General features: G+C 35.1%; 2 protein-coding genes across 5 annotated transcripts; both read left to right on the forward strand.

The window, feature by feature from the left end:
• Window positions 1–6,680: 6,680 nt before the first annotated feature.
• On the forward strand, window positions 6,681–13,480 carry LOC132294520 (shaggy-related protein kinase alpha). Of its 4 annotated transcripts, none has more exons than XM_059792413.1 (13): window positions 6,681–7,031; window positions 7,968–8,129; window positions 8,311–8,403; window positions 8,966–9,025; window positions 9,106–9,378; window positions 10,073–10,147; window positions 10,861–10,917; window positions 11,003–11,143; window positions 11,238–11,288; window positions 11,797–11,892; window positions 12,001–12,084; window positions 12,907–13,009; window positions 13,098–13,480. In XM_059792413.1, the coding sequence occupies exons 2-13, from the start codon at window positions 8,016–8,018 to the stop codon at window positions 13,178–13,180; spliced, it is 1,230 nt and encodes a 409-aa protein (XP_059648396.1). In that variant the 5' UTR covers window positions 6,681–7,031; window positions 7,968–8,015; the 3' UTR covers window positions 13,181–13,480. The 4 variants fall into 4 exon arrangements, with proteins under 4 accessions (XP_059648396.1, XP_059648395.1, XP_059648394.1 ...); XM_059792412.1 differs by having other exon boundaries at window positions 7,971–8,129; XM_059792411.1 differs by having other exon boundaries at window positions 6,682–6,936.
• Window positions 13,481–14,761: 1,281 nt separating this feature from the next.
• On the forward strand, window positions 14,762–18,811 carry LOC132294521 (zinc finger CCCH domain-containing protein 3). Its single transcript, XM_059792414.1, has 5 exons — window positions 14,762–14,986; window positions 15,108–15,169; window positions 17,430–17,511; window positions 17,824–17,883; window positions 18,481–18,811. The coding sequence occupies exons 1-5, from the start codon at window positions 14,857–14,859 to the stop codon at window positions 18,588–18,590; spliced, it is 444 nt and encodes a 147-aa protein (XP_059648397.1). The 5' UTR covers window positions 14,762–14,856; the 3' UTR covers window positions 18,591–18,811.
• The last annotated feature ends 332 nt before the right edge of the window (window positions 18,812–19,143 follow it).

The raw sequence follows: 19,143 nt of genomic DNA on the forward strand, positions 1-19,143 counted from the left end.
TTTTTTGTCACATGATCCACACCTCATTTTTTTGAGTCAGAAACCCTTAGGGCTTGCTTGGTTTGTAACTCTAATTAAAAAATTCAGAGAATAGAAAATTATATTTTTTATAATTATCTAAAAATAGATATTTTTATAACTGATTTTTAAAAAATTGAACCAAACAAATCTATGAGAATAAAAACTGTCTTCATAATCACAAAACTATTCACCTATTAATGTTTTGTCATAGCATCTCCAGCTCTCCAGCAGTATGTTAAGATATATTACCCCATCACCAATGTACACACATATTTTCTCTCTCCTCCCTTTTCCCACTTGCTGTTCTCTTTCTTCTCTCTCATTCCTTTATGCTTCTTTGTTTCCTACTTTTCTAGAGTGCAATAGAGAAATCTATAACTAGAGGCAAGGTAAGAACTACTCGGCCATCTTTTATTTATTTATTTATTAATAAACATAATTTGATTCATCACTTTCGTTTGATCTTATATTCTGTAATCATACTATAGATTCTAGGATTTTTCTTAGATTTTTTATCCTTTACATTCTATTCCAATGAGATAAATATGTACTAACCAAAGATTAAATATATATTTTAATCACATAATTTCTACATATTATTATTTGTTATAAGTTAGTATTCCGGTGGCGATGGCGTGAAAGGTTTGTTATTGGTGGGATGAAAAAGTGAAATATAGGGAAAAATTATTATTTTTTTTCTAATTGAGGAGAATTGGAACGTGAGGATTAATCGCTAAAAAGTAAACTGAATAAAGTAGGTTTGTAAAATTTATGTAGGACCCTGTGTATGACACGTGGTTGATTGTTATTGATAATAGTTTTTTACACAAAAGATATAAAATAACCATTAAAGTTAAAAATAGTTAGTTTAAAATTTTTGTATAAATCTACTTTGACATATTAAATTTACATAAAAAAATTTAATAAATAGTTAGAGATGCTCTCAACTTTAATGAGTTCGTTTCTAATTTTCTCAAATTATTATTTGGTATCAGCATTTAATTCTCCCGATGATCAATTCCTTGGGTTCTTTGATATTTTATAGCTTGCTAAGGATTTCGTCGTTTTTAATGCAACTTTGTTTCAGTCAATTCAGTACTATACCTCACAAGTTTTTAATTAATTTTTTAGGACAAATATAACGAAAGACAACTGTCAGTTGACAAATTAGTTTCAACTAACCCCAAGTGGCAACAAAAGACAGTCATCAGAAAATTCATCTTCAATTTATTAGGAAGACATCAAATTTATTGTGAGTTTTTTATTTGTTAAAATAAAAATAAAATAATAATATAAATGATTGAAAGTGCCAGTCACAAAGAAATACAGAAAATAACTCGTGAAAAAGAAGTGCATATATATTAAACTATAAAAATGCAAAAATGCTTCTGCTTTGGGAGAAAAATGCTTGTTGAAGATGTTGAAAGCTTATCCACCAAAAGGTGTAGGAGTCTGTTGAAGGCTCAGTTAACTTTCATAGCTTTTTATTGAAAAAAAAAAAAAAAAAAACAGTGGAAAAGAGGGAAGAAAACAATGTTATTTGAAAATTTATAAACTTATGTTAAACCAAGTTAACTAATTTAAAGAAAGTTTGAAAACGATACCTTATTAAGATAAAAAAAATTCACCATGCTTTAACCTGTCTCTTCCATATTTTCCAAAAAAATTTGATCCCTCTCTCTATTCTTGCTCATTCTCACTATTGGGGGAATATTTTCCACGATATGGAGATATGTTTAGATCTTACTGGAGGGTTTTATGACCACATCCACCTCTTCCATAATTGGCTAGATCTACACTTAAGCCTTTCACATCATCTTATCCTATATTCTCTCCTAGAAGTCACATAACTATAAATTTTTTATTTATACTTTTTTTTCTCTCCTCACTTAATCGATATACATAAATGTATTTTCGAAATTTTTCAGTTTTATAGGCCGGGAAGTCCCAGGCAAGACCCACAACCGGAGTTGTAACGCACGGGGACAAGACATTTGACAAAGAAGGGGTGTCATGTCATCTACACCATGAACGAGCCGGGACCATGTGGTCTCAGTCAAATAACAAGTTGTTACGTAATTAAAAAATTAAATAAAACAAAGATAACCACAAGTCATGTAATGAGTTCTTATTGCATTTAATTATTTGGAATGGTGGGTCTAAGCGTATTAAAAAAGTTTTAGTAATACTAGCGCACTTCAGAATATATTAAATATAGGGTAAAGTGCAAAAAAACCCCTTCAACTATTGGCCATTTTACAGAAAATCCCCATGATCTATTAATTTAACATATAAGCCCCTTGAACTAGCCAATTTGGTGTAATTAACCCCATCCGGTGATCAGCCGGTTGAATTTGGCCGTGAAGACGCACGTGATGGGTCACGTGACAACCCAAATTTCTTTAAATGACCATACAACCCTTTACCTTTACACCCAAAACAATAAAACAGATGATACCATCACCACCGTCCGATCCGTCCCCACAACTACACCTTCAAGGCTGAAGATGGCCGGCGAGACAGATCCGGCTGTGAGGATGGAAATGACCGGTGAGATAGATCTGGGTCTTGGACTTGGACTTGTAGCGCGGCAAGCTTGAGGATGTTGATGGCAGTGAAAAGCCGGTGAGAACAGATCCGACTATGGTGGATCGAGCTCACAGCGGATTTGGCGGAGACAAGAAGAGAGTTGTGAGAATAGATTTGGCGGCTGTGTGTTGAGCTCTTGGTCGGCGTGGATTCGGTGAAAGCCGGTCGTATAGATGGATGACTCTTGGCCGTGAGGTGCACAAGCTTGGAGATGGAGATGGAGATGGAGGTGGAGGTTGTTGTAGAGCCGATCCGGTGGCAGTGGATCTGGTTTGTCGTTTGCCAACAATTCCAATCCTTCTATGAGCGCACTTCTGGCTCTTTGATCGGATCCTTTGGAGGAATTCTTGTGTTTATACTGTTAATCTTGTTGTCCGATATAGCCCTTTCTCGACCTTGACGTGAGATGATCAGTCACCCACTCTTCCAATCACTCATGCTCATCAGTGCATCTGTGTATTTCTTTTTCACGTATGTCTATTCCAGTTTGTTTGTAAGAGTGAATGTCAGTGGCTCTTGTCATCTGTTTTGATTTGGATTTTGGAATGATATATTGGGAAATCTTCTGGAAAAAAGTATTTATCTCTCAGTATTCATCTTGTTCATAGCAATATGTCGCCCGCCGCCACCGTCGACTGCAGCAGAATTAGGTTTCGCCGCTGCATCACTATCGCCTTTCTTCTTCTCTTCTGGCGGCAACCAGATCCTCGGCTTATTCGACATCTTGAAGTTCAATCCAATTGCAGAGCGCCATGGATTCACAAGGCACGAATTTATGAAATTTTTGGATGTCGTCGACGCCGTTGCCGGTCTGTAGGAGGGTGCCGTCGGGAGGAACTGAACAAAAGAACACCACGTGTCGGTGAGGGTCGGATTTGGTTGGTTTGGAGGTCCAAGATGAAAAAGGAACTGAACGCCGGTCTGAAGTTTTTTTTTTTTTTTTTTTGGAAACGACGTAGTTTTATGTAAGGGATAAAATTGTCTTTTACTATTTTCGTTTACACTAATTGGTCGGAGATGTCACATTGGGGGTTAATTGCACCAAATTCAATAGTTCAATGGGGTAAATTATAGTTCAGGGGGTTAATTGTACATGGCTAATAGTCGAAATGCGTTTTTTGCACTGTACCCTTAAATATATTGGATGTTATTCTTGTGACTGGTAAATATGTATCAAAATACTCCGAGCCTTCTTCTTGCCTGTATCCTTTAGCAACAAGCCTGGTTTTATATTTATCTATTGAACCATCAGGCGTTTTGAACTTTTGAAGTATCTAAGACTTTCTAGATCATTCTATAGAAGCTGTACAATTTTTGCCGCATCGAAGAGAGAAAAAGTTGTCCCGGTTCTGCTTTCAAATTGATAAAATATAATGCCTAAATTACCCTCCATGATTTTATGTAAATATAATGCCAATTTAGTGGACCAAAATAACCCTAACAGTCCTTTTGCTTTAATGACATGTTTGAATGTTTTATCTACTTCTTTTATTTGTCTCTATGCTTTGGTAATTTGTTACAAAAAGAGGAAGAACAAATGTGATGTTAAGGGGGAGATACCCTTCGTGCCACCTTGGAGTTGCCATGGGACGGGTTGCACTAACTGTTTGAAAATGATGGCAGAAATGATTTTTTTGAAAATGGGGAGTAGCAAAAGATGCAATTTGGGTCAAAAATTGAAGAAATCAAAATGCAAATTTATGGGTGGTGTTCAGAAATGTTAAAAATATTGGGCTATCAATTAAAATATGCTGAAAGATCCTAAGAAGCTTTGATTCACTCTCTTTTTCTGAAATTTAAATTGCAAATTTTTTCTCTTTTTTGAAATTTAAACTGCAAAATTCCTCTTTTTTCTGAACCCAAATTGCAAAATTCCTCCCTTTTTTCACTCTTTTTTTTTTTTAAAAAAAAATCTAAATTGCAAAATTACCTTTAAAAAAAAAAAAAAAAATTTAACTGCAAAATCCAGCTTAATTATTCCCCCAATCCCCAATTTTGGGAATAAGCAAGAGCAAAGAGAGGGAGCAATCTTTTTCGAAAAGATAAGGAGGGAGAATGAAGATAACGTTGTTAAAGTATAGTAAATTTTTCTTATTTTAAAACGATGCAGTTCAAACTTTCTTTAGGTTAGTTGACGTGATTTAACACAAGTAATAGATAGATTTTAAATGTCACCTGTTAATCTGCATAGAATTCAACTTAGGATAATTTAGATAAAATTTTCATTATTTGTGTAAAAAAAGTACAATAGACAAATGTATTCTGAGATGATTTTAGGTTCCATGGTTGATTTTATTGAAATTTATGTTCCTTAATTCATTACTTTATACTATATATATATATTTTTTTTTTTTACAATGGGATCAAATACATTATGGTATGATTAGATATAAGATTGGATCAAAGGTAAATTAATATAAGATATTATTAGAAAGGACGGGATGATAACATATTTGGTCACCCAATCAATACAGTTAGCATATTTAATTACGTGGTAGATCAATATCGAAATCACATGTTTCTCAGAGAATTTAATATGTGTGTAACATATATATATATATTTATTTATTTAAAATTTTAGAATAATTGCAGTTTATTTTTCTTCTCCTTTCTCTTTTTCAATTTTTACTTCATTTTCTCTTACATCAACTTTTCTCTTTTCAAAGCAACAATTTCTTCCCTTATTTTTTTTCTTATGGGAATTTTGCTTCTTGTTACTCCCCTTATTCCAAATACAACATAAAATAAAATATTTACACTAAGAAAAACAAACTAGTATAAGAGTCCATTTGACATTGTTGTAGCTATATCACTTTATTTGTAGAGCTATCAAAAAAAAGTATTACTTTTGAAAAATAAATTAGTGTTTGGTGATGATGTAAATATATATATATATATATATATATATTTATTTACCCAAACTTACCAAAAAAAAAGTTTAAATTTTAGTTTTGGTTAAAATCTCTCTATCCAAAAAAACTCATCTACTGCGTAAAAGTAGTTTAATTTTAAATTACTATTTATTTGATTTCCGTCTTTATTTGTTTTGTGATAAAATACACTTGAAGATAATTTTTAAATTGAAAGCATTTTTGGGATGTACAATAGTAACCCCAAATGTGCATAATAATAGAAACAATAATTAATAACTAAAGAGATTCCCACTTATGGAATTAAAAGCAGAGAATAAATATAAATCAAATAATTTTTACTATTGAATGTAACTACTTTTATTAAAATGAAATATTTTATTTATCAAATAAGGTTCTCCCATCACATTCAAAAACTTAACAGTTGTAGTAGTCTCCACTCATACAATTTGATTACCATTCTCTTATTCGAAATTGGACTAAATTCCTAAGGCCTTTGATGTAATTGAAATACGCATTCATTTATTTAAAAACTCAATTTGTTTGGTAATAGTATATACCAATTTATTTATACGGTAACATCGAATTAATGATTGAACCTAAATATGATACCAAGGGTGGGTGGGCGTTTGCTTATTTATTTAAAAATTTAAGCTGTTGAGAAGTATTACATTACATACCCACTCATTTATGTACACTTCAACTTTCATTCAAATCGAACGTGGTACAAGTTTCACGTGTAACACCAATCCTATTCATAGACAAAGAAAAAGCTAACATTAGATTTAGTTGTTTTACGAGAATTAGAAACAAGCATGGTGAGATTATTTGTCTTGAACATAGACAATTGTAATGTACACTTCACTAGTTCACCGTCCTTAACCTCCATGAATAGAAATCCCACTCAAATTGTGCCCTTATTGGAAAGGATAGGTGCCCCATTTTGCTCAATGGCCACCCACAATGATTGCCCTTTTGTACATTTTTGTGGCTCCTTTTCCTTTCTCTCTTCTTTAAATGGTAAAAATTTAAAGTTGAGTTTGAACGGTCAAAAAGGCTATAACAACAACCAGTACTTGCTTACAAAGACTCAAAACAAATCAAAGAAAGTTTTAAAACACACACAAAACCATTTTTTAAACAGGGTTTTCGTCTGTGACTGTCAACAGCACATTATTGCACCACACAGAAAGCCAACGCAAAAACAAAAACAAAAACAAAAGAAACACACAGTTACACACACGCATACATATATCTATATGTGTATGTATTATTATATGAAAATACGTACTAGTAGTAAATAAATATACCCACCTCTTTCTCTCTCTCTTTGTTAGGCTCCTCTCTCTTTTCCGGACATGACATGCTCTCATCTGCACCACTAATTCTCACAACTATCAGATCGATGATTTGATTGTTTCGTTCTTAATCTCCGGGGAGGGTTCTGATTCGATCGGTACGATTCTCTTCCCTGCGGTTCTCTCTTGGTTTTCTAGGGTTTTGTGTTCGGATTCCGGATCGGAGAATGTTGACTGCGATCTTGTTTTCGGGGTTTGTTGATCTGGATCTGCACATCTTTTTTTTTTTTTTTCGGTGTATCGATCTTGTTTCCTGTTTTTGATTTCGTGAAGATCTTCGTTTTCTGTTCTTAAGATTTGTTATTTTTATGTTTTCTTTTAAACTTGTCTCTTGGAAGTTTTTTTTTTTTTTTTTTTTTTGTGTGTGTGTGTGTGTGTGTGTGTGTATATGCATGTATCAAATTTAATTATTATATACAAAGTTTGGAATACATCCTTGTTACTGTGTATTTATGTTTTCTGAACTTCCCTTTCTATGGTGTATGAATAGATCCTATAATTTTTATTCATGCTCTCTCTCAAACAGACACTTGAAGAAGTGTTTTTTTTTTTCCTTTTAATTTATGCTTAATTTTTACTTGTTAAGACAAGTTAATTCCAGGAAATGTTGTGAACAGCAGCAAGTGTGTTGGTTGTTATATTTTGCTCACTGTACTTCCTGGTGGGTCGAGTCTAGACTTGTCTGCAATGGGAGGTCACAGTTAGAGGGCAAACTTTTCCTTTGAGGGGAATGATCACAAGTTCATCTGTATAAGAAATTGATATCAATAATAATGGGTGCCTCTCTATCTTTTATTTTTATTATATATATGTACGGTCTAACAGCTCCTTTATTTCTTTATTATTATTATTTTTTGGATTTTCATTCACTTTTTTCCACTTCAGATATTTTCTCTGTGTTATTGTATTCATAACTTCTGATATGGCTTGATTGTTGTCATTTTAACTCCTGTCTATTAAATTCCTTTTTAATTTCTGCAGGATTATATTTTGTTTATTATTTTTTCTCAATTAATTAAATATAAGTGGATACTTCATTAATTAGAGAGAGAACAAAGAAAGAATAATTATGTTTCTGGTACATAATTTGCTGTTTAAGATAAGTTTATTAATATCATATCCATTTCAGCAGGTAAATGACTTGTTAGGGTGTAACAGTGATCAAAGTTTTTAGCAAATGGCTTCTGTGGGTGTAGCACCGGCGTCTGGTTTGAGAGAATCCAGTGGCCATACTGGTGGTGTTGATAGATTACCTGAGGAGTTGAATGACATGAAAATTAGGGATGATAAGGTACATTTGATTTAAAGTCTCTTTCTGTATCTCTTTTTACTCTCTAGTTCTCTTTTGCATGTGTGTTCATGACCTTGCCTGTTTCCATGCTGTGCCACACGATTTCTTGCTACCAAGTGTGTGTTTACTATTTTATGTTTATTATTTGCCATCAGTTGATATAGATGTTCTTTATTTTTAGGAAATGGAGGCCACAGTTGTTGATGGTAATGGAACAGAGACAGGTCATATAATAGTGACAACAATTGGTGGTCGAAATGGCCAACCGAAGCAGGTATTTGCAGCAGCTGTTTATTATTCATGACTACTTTTAACGTCTTATCAGCGTGTTTTTGAGGAACTATTTTAGATTGTTCATTATTTTTGTGCTATTTACACCCTGAACTATATTAATTCCTTGATTTCTGAGTTCTGTTACAGTATATATATTTAAAAAATTTTTAGTGGATCACTCGTTTTTATAGAATTAGCGGGCATGTTGAACTCCGTATTACCTTGTCATTTTATTTGCTATTAAGTTTTCTTGTCTGAGATGAAAAGAATCTGAAACGTTATAATTATTTAAACAAATTAATTTCGTTACAACATTGCATGCTTAACCTTCCACACAAAGTAAATGTAAAACTTAACTGGTGTGCTATAGAGTATCCACCTTTGGTCTTCATTACGCGATACACAAGGTCTCACCATTTTAGTCATGCTTCATCACTGTTTATTGTCTCTCAAGATCATTCTCTAGTTGGTATGGGAGATTTTTTACGTTACTATTATTTTTCTCAATTTTATCAATTAAACATGTTTTCCTCTAATTCAAGCTTCTCTGTTAAAAAATTTAGACTATTAGCTACATGGCTGAGCGTGTTGTCGGACACGGATCATTTGGAGTTGTGTTCCAGGTAAGGTTTTTTATTAATATAATTTTCCTCATACACCACAATTACGATGCTGTTATATGCTGATCACTTTCTTTCTTTAGGCGAAGTGCTTAGAGACAGGTGAAACTGTGGCAATAAAGAAGGTTCTTCAAGACAAGAGATACAAGAATCGAGAGTTACAAACCATGCGTCTTCTTGACCACCCGAACGTTGTTTCTTTGAAGCATTGTTTCTTTTCTACAACTGAAAAGGATGAACTTTATCTTAATCTGGTACTCGAGTATGTTCCTGAGACTGTTCACCGTGTAATTAAACACTACAATAAGTTGAACCAGAGGATGCCATTGATATATGTGAAGCTGTACACATATCAGGTATCTTTTTATTCTCAGAAATTTTAGGTGGATGTGGTATTTTTAGTTGTATCTTTGGCTCTTTTCCTATGTGAACTACATTTGAGATCTTGACAAGCTCATGTATATGCAAATTGATCCCTTTCTTTTCAAAAGCTGCACATATCTTCTATACAGAACAACCTCATCCGACCAAGCCCGCAACATGTTTCTTAACTAGATCTGATCTTCCTTGTATGATCTAATGCATGTCTTCCCTTCTATTGACTTTTCAAGAGAGAGAAGTTTTTGTTGATGGTTTGAATATTTTGAACTGCCTTCAAATTTTCATTATGCTGTTAATGTTATTGATGATAGCATGAAACACCATTGGTGGTTTATTTTGAAATTTGATTTTTTTACTTTTTGTCTTGGCAAGGAACTCACCCCCACATACCCCTATGAGGACTCAATTCTTAACCTTCTACTTTGGAAGTTGAGGAAGTGTCATTGGGCTACAACCCTTGGATGATGAGCGTTAATTGTCGTTTTATTGTTTTGCTTGGGTTTCTTACCCCCCACACCCAACAGCAACACAGACACAACTATCCCGTCAGAGGATTGATTTATTCAAAAGTTAATCTTGTGGAGTATAATGTGTTGGAAGTTAATCTTGTAGAGTATGATGTGTTTAAGTTAATCTTGTAGAGTATGATGTGTTGCTGATTTTTGGCAGATCTTCAGGGCGTTGTCTTACATTCATCGCAGTATTGGAGTATGTCACCGGGATATCAAGCCTCAAAATCTTTTGGTATGCTTATTTATTTATTCATTTGTTTGCATGTGATTTGATAAATTAGTCTTAACATTGCTTGCCCTACCGCATATTAGACTATTGGTTCACCATGTCCCCAATATAGTTTATGGACTAGAATTATCCACGTCCTATTATTCCTATATAGTACAGGCACTTTTACAACCATGTTCCAGCCTGAAATGTGTGGAAATTTATACACGTAGGAATCTGGAAAGAGGCCTAGGTTTTGTTTGGCATCTTAGAGTCATAGAGTGTTCCCATTTTGTTTGGGAAGAGTGTTCAAATGCGTAAATCACTGGGATATTACCACTGTTAGGAAATTATTGCCCACAACCTATAGTGTTGTGGATTTCCATTTATTTCTTATCACCATCCAGAGGAAATAACGAATGATTTAGTTTTAGTAGTTACGGGCAGGTAATGATTGTGGTGATTAGATTTCATTTTTATTTAACTCGGAAAAATGTAAACAATTTAACGAGTTTGGGAAATTGACGAATATTAAAAAAAAAAACTTTTTTAAACGATGTTCAGAACAACATTAAGCCTAAATTTTGAGCCTTGTCTTGGGAAATAAACTTATGTCTTATTCTTATGTCAGTATGCTTTTCACAATTCTACTATTATCTCCTGCGGCCCACTTTATATACATTTCTCCCAGCACCTTAACAGCACTTTGCATCTAAGATCTCTGTATCCTTGTGCAGGTGAATCCACATACCCACCAGCTCAAACTATGTGACTTTGGAAGCGCTAAAGTTTTGGTTTGTTCCCAGCTTTCTTGCGCTCTTGTTGATATTACTGTCATTTTGGCTTTTGGTTGGAATGCTGACTGCTGTTTCTTGACAGGTAAAGGGGGAGCCCAATATTTCTTACATATGCTCTAGGTATTATAGAGCACCCGAGCTTATATTTGGAGCAACTGAGTATACCTCGGCTATTGACATCTGGTCTGCTGGCTGTGTTCTTGCTGAGCTGCTTCTTGGACAGGTAGGTAGATGGTTTGTGTTCAAGTTCTTTTGAACTTTGAATCCCTGAACTTCATGATGTGTTTTAGATTAAACTTTCCTTTTTTTTTTTTTAGCCTTTATTTCCAGGTGAGAGTGGAGTTGACCAACTTGTTGAGATTATCAAGGTAATAAATCTCTCTCTCTCTCTCTCTCTATATATATATATATATATATATATACATATATATATATATTTCCAGTGCATTATAAATCTTTGTAGCAACAAATTAATCAATTTGGGAGAGGACTTTGTGGTTTGGACGGTGAAACCAAATTTTTTTTTTTACAAACTCGGTGCACTTGTTGCTGCTGGGAATTGCCATCTGTGAACAGATTATGTTTTTCCTAATGCTCGGATCTGGACATATAGATTAACAAACCAGCAGTTGATTCATTGTATGCCATTGGTTGGTACTGAATCTTGTGAATGACCTGAAACAAGCACGTTAATTTCCGAGTAAGTTTGGGTTGATAATGACACGGAAAGTGGCTCTCTTTATGTTGGATTGGCAAATAATGATGGATGCTTTCAATATCTTATCATTCTTTGCCGAGGATGGCATCTTTTAGTTTCTCATGTTACGTGACAGTGTTCATTCATTTTGTCTGACACTTTTTATGTGAATTTTGCAGGTACTGGGTACGCCAACAAGGGAGGAGATTAAATGCATGAATCCCAACTATACAGAGTTTAAATTTCCACAAATTAAAGCTCATCCGTGGCACAAGGTAATAGGAACCAGAAATTGCTAGTACTAGTGTTTTGTTTTTCTTGCACTAGTTTTTTCTTTGCCTCGCGATGTATTAGTATATATAATCATTTCCTTTTCTTATCAGATATTCCATAAACGCATGCCTCCAGAAGCTGTTGATCTAGTTTCAAGACTGCTGCAGTACTCTCCTAACCTACGGTGCACAGCTGTGAGTGAAATCTCTCTCTTTAATTTAGTTACCATCTTCTTTTTTCCTCTAGCATCTGTCCTAGCAAGGATCTTCTTTGCTTTGCTTTCTTTTCTTCACGGGCTAGGCTATGATTATGTTCACATGACTGCTTGTCATAGTATTAGATTTTAGCAAACTATTTAATGATGTTAAAGAATCACACATGGTTCACTACTTTTCCTTTTCTTTTCCTTTAGCGGTTTTTATAGGGTGGGGGATGCTGAGAGGTTGTTCATATATATCATTTGTCATGCATTTGATGTATAAGAATCTAAACAGAAGCATGTCATTGGTGCCATATGGGAATTATTCTATTCTTAGACTACCTATTTTGTTCTGTTTATTCAGAGGCATAATTCCTATTATCTATGAAGTGGAAGTTGATGATAATATTCCTATACAAGACAATTTATTTGTAATCTTAGAAATTTTCATAAAACCTGAGTGAGAGAGAGAGAGAGAGAGAGAGAGGAGGGGGGGGGGGGGGGGGAGGGTGCGGGGGGGGGAGGGTGCACTAAGGACAATTGGTTATTGCACCGATACAGATTTCTTTTGGATTCGAAATGGAATGTGCCACAGCTTATTTAGTTAAATTTGTTCATCCTACCACTTGAAGTTGGCTGTGAAAACATTTTCTCTATTGAACTTGATTGTCTGCTCGGTTGCTACAATGTTATATACTCATTTCATGATTTTAAACTATACAGGGTGATAAAATAGCTATGTTAGGTTCTCTGTTACTATTCATCCTTTTGTGCTAATTATTCTATTAGTAACTTGATGGGGTTGGTTTTAATGTAGCTGGATGCTTTGACCCACTCCTTTTTTGACGAGCTACGTGATCCGAATATGCGCCTGCCAAATGGACGATTTCTCCCTCCACTATTTAACTTTAAGCCTCATGGTATGAACTCATTAAATTGTTTCTCACATTATCTTTGTTGTCCTATAAACGTTTGAGTCATTTTTATCGGTATTGTTGTGCCTTCCAGAGTTGAAGGGGGTGCCAGTGGAGATTCTGGTGAAATTAATACCAGAGCATGCTCGAAAGCAGTGCCCCTTCCTTGCGTTGTGATTTGATGAAGAATGTTACAAATCAACGAGTATTTCCATATGGAAAGCTTTGTGTTTCTTCTCTCTATCTATGCCCATATGTTCTTTTTCTTTCTTTCTTTCTTTTTCCCCCCTTCTAATGTTTCGAATTTGTATTATCTTGTTTTGTAAAAGCAGATTTAGGAAATGATGCGACTTAATTTTGCCCAAGCCTCATTGGGTGTTATGATTACCCTGTTTCTGTATCTCCAACATATTGTAACATTACATGGATAAGTATGAACATCTGTCTAAATATATTTGATATTGGGTTTCCAGTGTAGTTTAGGAGATTAACAGCGCGATCTGGAGTAGACTTGTTATATAGGTTTTTGGCATGTGCAGTCTTTAATGGTGTCCTGAAACAGGCAACAACAGCGCAATTAGCGAGTGAGGGTGATTGGAAATGGAGTGTGTCTTCCTTGTCATATTACATGGATGTGCAGAGAGAGACTAATTGTGAATGGGAGAGAAGGAATGAATTCCGTCTTAAATTGTATTTCAGAAATAAATTGAAAATATGTTTGATGATACATTGTAAAAATGTATTCAAAGTGAAGGGTCCATTAGTAGTAGCCTAGAAAGCAATGTGATGATGTGATGTAATAACAAGAGCCCCAAATGGAGAGTCATGTTTTGCAATTGTACTGCATGCATCTTCATTGTTCCAAATGGAAAGTCACATGGAAAAACAGCCTATAAAGCCGGAACAAATAACGGAAGAAACACAAAAAAATTTGAAACAATACGTATGCATCAAGAACATAAGGTACAAAGAAATTAAAAATAGAAACTAAAAGATGACAATCTAATCGTGGCATCAATGGACGGTTAAAGGCAATACAAAGAAACTAAAAGATGACAATCTAATCGTGGCGTCAATGGATAGTTCAAGGCAACATTCTGAACTGCTAGCCCCCGGGGCATAGCTATGATGGTTGACTGCTGTGCATGTTGAGGGGCCGGTGCGCGTGGCACAGGTTTGTAACTTGGGGTGGGTCCCTAAGGGGCCTTGCCCAGGGGAGTTCCTGAACTGCTACATTATCTTATCATGTCTGACATATTGACAAGAATTTTTTTTTGAAATGGATTCATTTTTGGGTTGAATGACAAACACGCTTCCTTTTCAACATAATTCTAGGTGGGACAAGGCTCCCCTTATAACATTCTTTCCCACCCCAACTTTACTCTCCCCCACCCGAACTCCACTGGCAACACCCTAATTGCAGTTGGGTCATTCGAGTCTCGTAGTGATTGGGCCACCCTACATACCCGGGTATGTACCCAGGATATCTCTGAACTAAACACTTGGCATGACTCCGGATCAAGGATCGACTCTAAAACCAACCGTAACGGATCAGTGCTTCGCGATTTGACTAAAAAACTTAAGCTATTACGTGCTAACACACAACCTATATATACCAAATTACTTCCCATCAGAATCACCGGACCTTGTAACAATGGTCCGTTTGCTATTGACGTATCAGATTTAGCACTCATTCAACCAGGTTTCGAAACTCAGATTGTTATTGGACTTGGAGAGACCCAATTACCCAAATTTGGAAGGTCCAAGTCCAGCGAAACATTTGAAATACCAGCATTCTGAAAAATAGTAGAAACAATAGGGAGGAGAGGAAAGGAAAAGGAAGGAAAAGGAAAATGCCATTGGGAAAGTACTACTGCGACTACTGCGACAAACAATTTCAGGACACGCCTTACGCTAGGAAGCGCCATCTCGAAGGTCTTCAGCACAAGAGAGCCAAAGCTCTCTGGTACGACTCCTTAAGAGGTCTTCAGCTGCACTTCAAACCCTAATTTTGATATATATGTGTGTCACTTCCGAGCTCTGTATGTTTATTTTAGTTTTCCCTTTTTTTTTTTTTTTTTTTGGTGTGTGTGTATATTAGCAGATCCCAACAGCATTCATCCGGAGTCCTTTGGAAAAGGAGTCTGCAATCGCTTCGTCAGAACGGTACCACTCTCCAATCTTAATGTTATGTGCGCATTTGTGTATTAATGTTTGTCATACTTTGATTTGTGGTTCTGTATTTCTATTCTGTTTTCTGATTGCTTTTGGTGTTTCACGTTAGAAAATTTTCACCTTTCTCGTCTTCGGCATGATATTCACTTTTTTATTTTGTGAAATTACTCTCTCTCTCTCTCTCTCTCTCTCTCTCTCTCTCTCTATATATATATATATATATATATATATATATATATATAAGCAGTCTATTCATGCCTGATATTTGTTTTGGGTTTGCTGAATATGTGGCGTGATTGGGGAATATTTTAAAAAAAATTCCAGAAATTATTAAATTGTTGGGATGAAACCGAGCAATATATATTATTTGGATGATACAGTGATAGCAATTCTGTAAAGTTTGGCATGTAAATGACGACTTACGATTTATGCACCTATTTCATCTCATACTATACATTTCCCAAGCAGAGTGGCCTATAGTTTTATTTCTATGTATTATTATTATTATTATTATTATTTTTAAAAAATTAAAAAAGGAAAAGATAAAAGAAAATTGCTTCAACTGTGTTTGGAATGAAGGGATTTGGATTTGGAAACGGGATTGTTAGGAATTTGCGTTGACAACGGAATTTAAAATGGGATTCAGAATCGATGGGATTTCAAATCCCAAATTTTACCCATTTCAAATCCCATCCAAAAACTTAGGATTTGATACTTACATATTGTACAATTACTTATTTCTAGAAAGCTCTCATGAGAGTGGTTTTGAAAACATCTTATGGTCAAGAGACGAGCACGTTGGCATGGTTGAAGGTACCTTGTGGTCAAGAACACCCAGGCTTATATCTAGATAAGTGTGGTTAAATATATGACATGCGTGAACACAATTGTACTTTTTCTTAAGGAGACACTTAGTGATATGTCTCAATGGGGACAGTATTATCATCCATTCTGTGTTCACTAGGAGAAACCTGACCCTTTTTTTCCTCCTTAAGAGTTGAGTATCAAAAAGGAGACCAAACAAATGTTTACTTATAGTATACATCAGCAGAGATAATATTGCATTGCCACCCCTAGCAACTTTTTTAGATAGTCTATAGAAGGATGAGAATGCTTCTTATGAAATTCTAGAGATTTATCAATTGATTTTTTTTTTTTTTTACTAGTTGATACTCACCCCTCCCCCTCCCCTTCCCCCAAACACACACACACACATTCACAAGGAATTGTTTACACCCAAGAGGAGTCAAACCTTACACCTGAAGCTTCACGAGGCACCAGGGCCAAGTGACTTACCCACTTAAGCCAACCCCTTGGGGTGATTGATCAATTGTTTAAGGATATGCAGAAGCTGCTGGTTATACTACGTAGATATTTGCACTTCGTCTTGACGGTTATGGCAATTTCTATTTGTTATAATCATTATAAGGTGGTAACTCCCAACATACAATGGGTCTGGTAAATGGATGAGGCATTTCAAAATTTAGCTCAAGTTTGCCCTTTCTACAGCTGGGTTGAGATCACCTGCCCAAATGGGGCAGATTGGAGGTCAAGTTGGCTTGATTGCTAATTGAGCATAAGCAACACCAAAGTGGCTGAACGGTTCTTGTAAACACATATGTAGTATTAATCAGGGAATTAATCAGGACAAGACTATATTTGTTGTTTCAATATTTGTTAAAGTGAAAGAGATTCTTCTTTAGGTTTTTCTCTCTCGGGTTGTGAGAGGATTTTTAGCGCTTGAGATTTCACTTTATGAGCTGTATGTTGAATCATTTGTTGCTCTCGTTCTCTCTTTGTTTTTCTTCTCTCTCTTTTGTTTCCTTTGAAGTGTAAAAATTGATATGATAAAATATATAATCAACCATTTTGTAAAGATCTCATTTGTTTTTTGTTTGTTTTTTTACCACTTGTTTTGTTTTCTTTCTATATGGCATGTTTTAAAAGAGCATGCATATGTCCATTCATTGGAATCCATTGATTTTCATCTATGGATTATCTAGTTTTAAACTACTTGTTAGATTATTGCTGCATACAGTCTAATTCAATGGGTATATGAGTTTGTGTGCTTTATTGAAGAAATTTTGTGTGAAAGAGATGTCCCATCAACTATTTGTTGGGTGTTGATTCGTGGGCTATTTATATTATTGTTTTTTATACATAATTATGAACAAAGAAGAGTTTACTTTGGCTTCTAGTATGCTACTCTGGTCTGGATTATTATGTTCATTCATTTCCTTCTCATGCTCAGGGATCTTGCCAGTATGGGGATTCTTGTAAATATTTCCATCCCAAGCAGAACTCTCAAAGTTCGAGTGCACAGGGCATGGCAGGTAATCTCTGTCTTCTTATTATTCCTTCTCTCTTTGATCCCCCTTTCTGCTCTTTTCATAGAAATACTGTTCTGAGTTATGTTAATTTCATGGTCCAAATTAGCTCTGGTTGATGGTATTACGAATGTCCCTTTTGATTTGGAAATCCATAATTTTAGAAAAATCTTATAACATGAGACCAGGATATTTGAAAAGGATTTTATTTTCCTTATTCTTTATTATTATTATTATTATTATTATTATGGGTCAAGACAATTGATGAGTCAAATTTTATAATTTATTTGATCTGACAATTCTTCATAAACTGCACAGATAATATTCAGTCACCTAGCGTTCCGAGGAATCAACTAGTTGGAGGCGCCTCTTTGCTAGGCAAGTATTGGCATTGGTGATAGTTTTGATCATTGGGATCTTGAACCATATTTCGGAATGCACAAGACCAATGCCTTCAATTTCCTGCATCAGTTGAAGGTAGAGCTGCAAATGAGCTAAGCTAAGCCGAGCTTCAATCTGTTCGGAATAGGCTCATTTGTTTGTGGGCTCAGCTCAAGCTCCGCTTGGGATCGTGGCAAGCTCAAAAAGATAGGCTTGGGTTCTACTTTTCATGATTTTGAATAGCTTCACTGTGCTTGTTTAATAAAATTAGCCGAGCTCAATCATGTTTTTTTGGTCAGACTCAGTTTGAGCTCGTGTTAAGATTGCCTGGCTCATTTAGTAACATAATATTTTCAATAACAAATTACAAACACATGTAAAACATGCTGATTCTGGGCTGTTCGAACAGCCCAGAATCTGTTGTTTTACTTAATGAATGAACTCGAGTTGAACTTAAAACAATCTGAATCTGGGCTGTTCGTGAATAGCTCGGTTCATTTGCAATCCTAGTTGGGAGCTGTTTGATTATTTTAATTCTCTTTATCTATTTCTAGCTTGAATTATTTTATCTTATATTCTTAGTTGTTGTAGCAGGTGATATGGTCAGAGACAGCATGGGAATCTCACTGGGAAATTTACCTCCATCCCTGAAGCCTCCTCCAGAGGGTGGATATCCACCTCTTCCCTTTATTGACTGGGGATAGGTCTGCCACTTCACCTAGGAGTACTTTCTTGGTGTCAATTATGACAAACTCTTTTTTCTTTTTCTTCTTTTTGTATAAATATAGTCAGCTGCTCTATTCCAGTGTAAAATGTTGTTAGTGGATAAAGGCAACTTGAGGGTATTTTCATGCTCAAGGAATATGTCTTTTGACTTTAATGTTTGTTGAGTTGATGAACTGAACGGACTCTGTTTTTCTTCTTATTCTTGCATATACTCCCAGTATGAACCTTAGAATATGGGCGGCTCGATCCTCTCCAGCAGCAGGTCCTTGATATAGCGTGCTGTAAAGATTTTCAACGCACTTAAATCTGTCTTTAACACATTTGTTTTAGATATCAACAGCTAAATGTGTTGAAACGCGATTAAACACCATTTCATCGTTTTTCTATGCGGAAATCTAGAATAAATGTGTTGAAATGTGTGATTTAAATGCGTTGAGAATCTCTGGAACCACTATAATGAAGTTTCCGTCTCGTCTTCATACGGTTGTTGTTTTGGTTCCTTGAGAACCATAAGCCTCTGGTATTTCTGTT

Source organism: Cornus florida, unplaced genomic scaffold (genome assembly GCF_030987335.1).
Source record: "Cornus florida cultivar Cherokee Brave unplaced genomic scaffold, ASM3098733v1 CherokeeBrave_3.0.0_Hap2_Chr02, whole genome shotgun sequence".
NCBI classification, from domain to species: Eukaryota; Viridiplantae; Streptophyta; class Magnoliopsida; order Cornales; family Cornaceae; genus Cornus; species Cornus florida.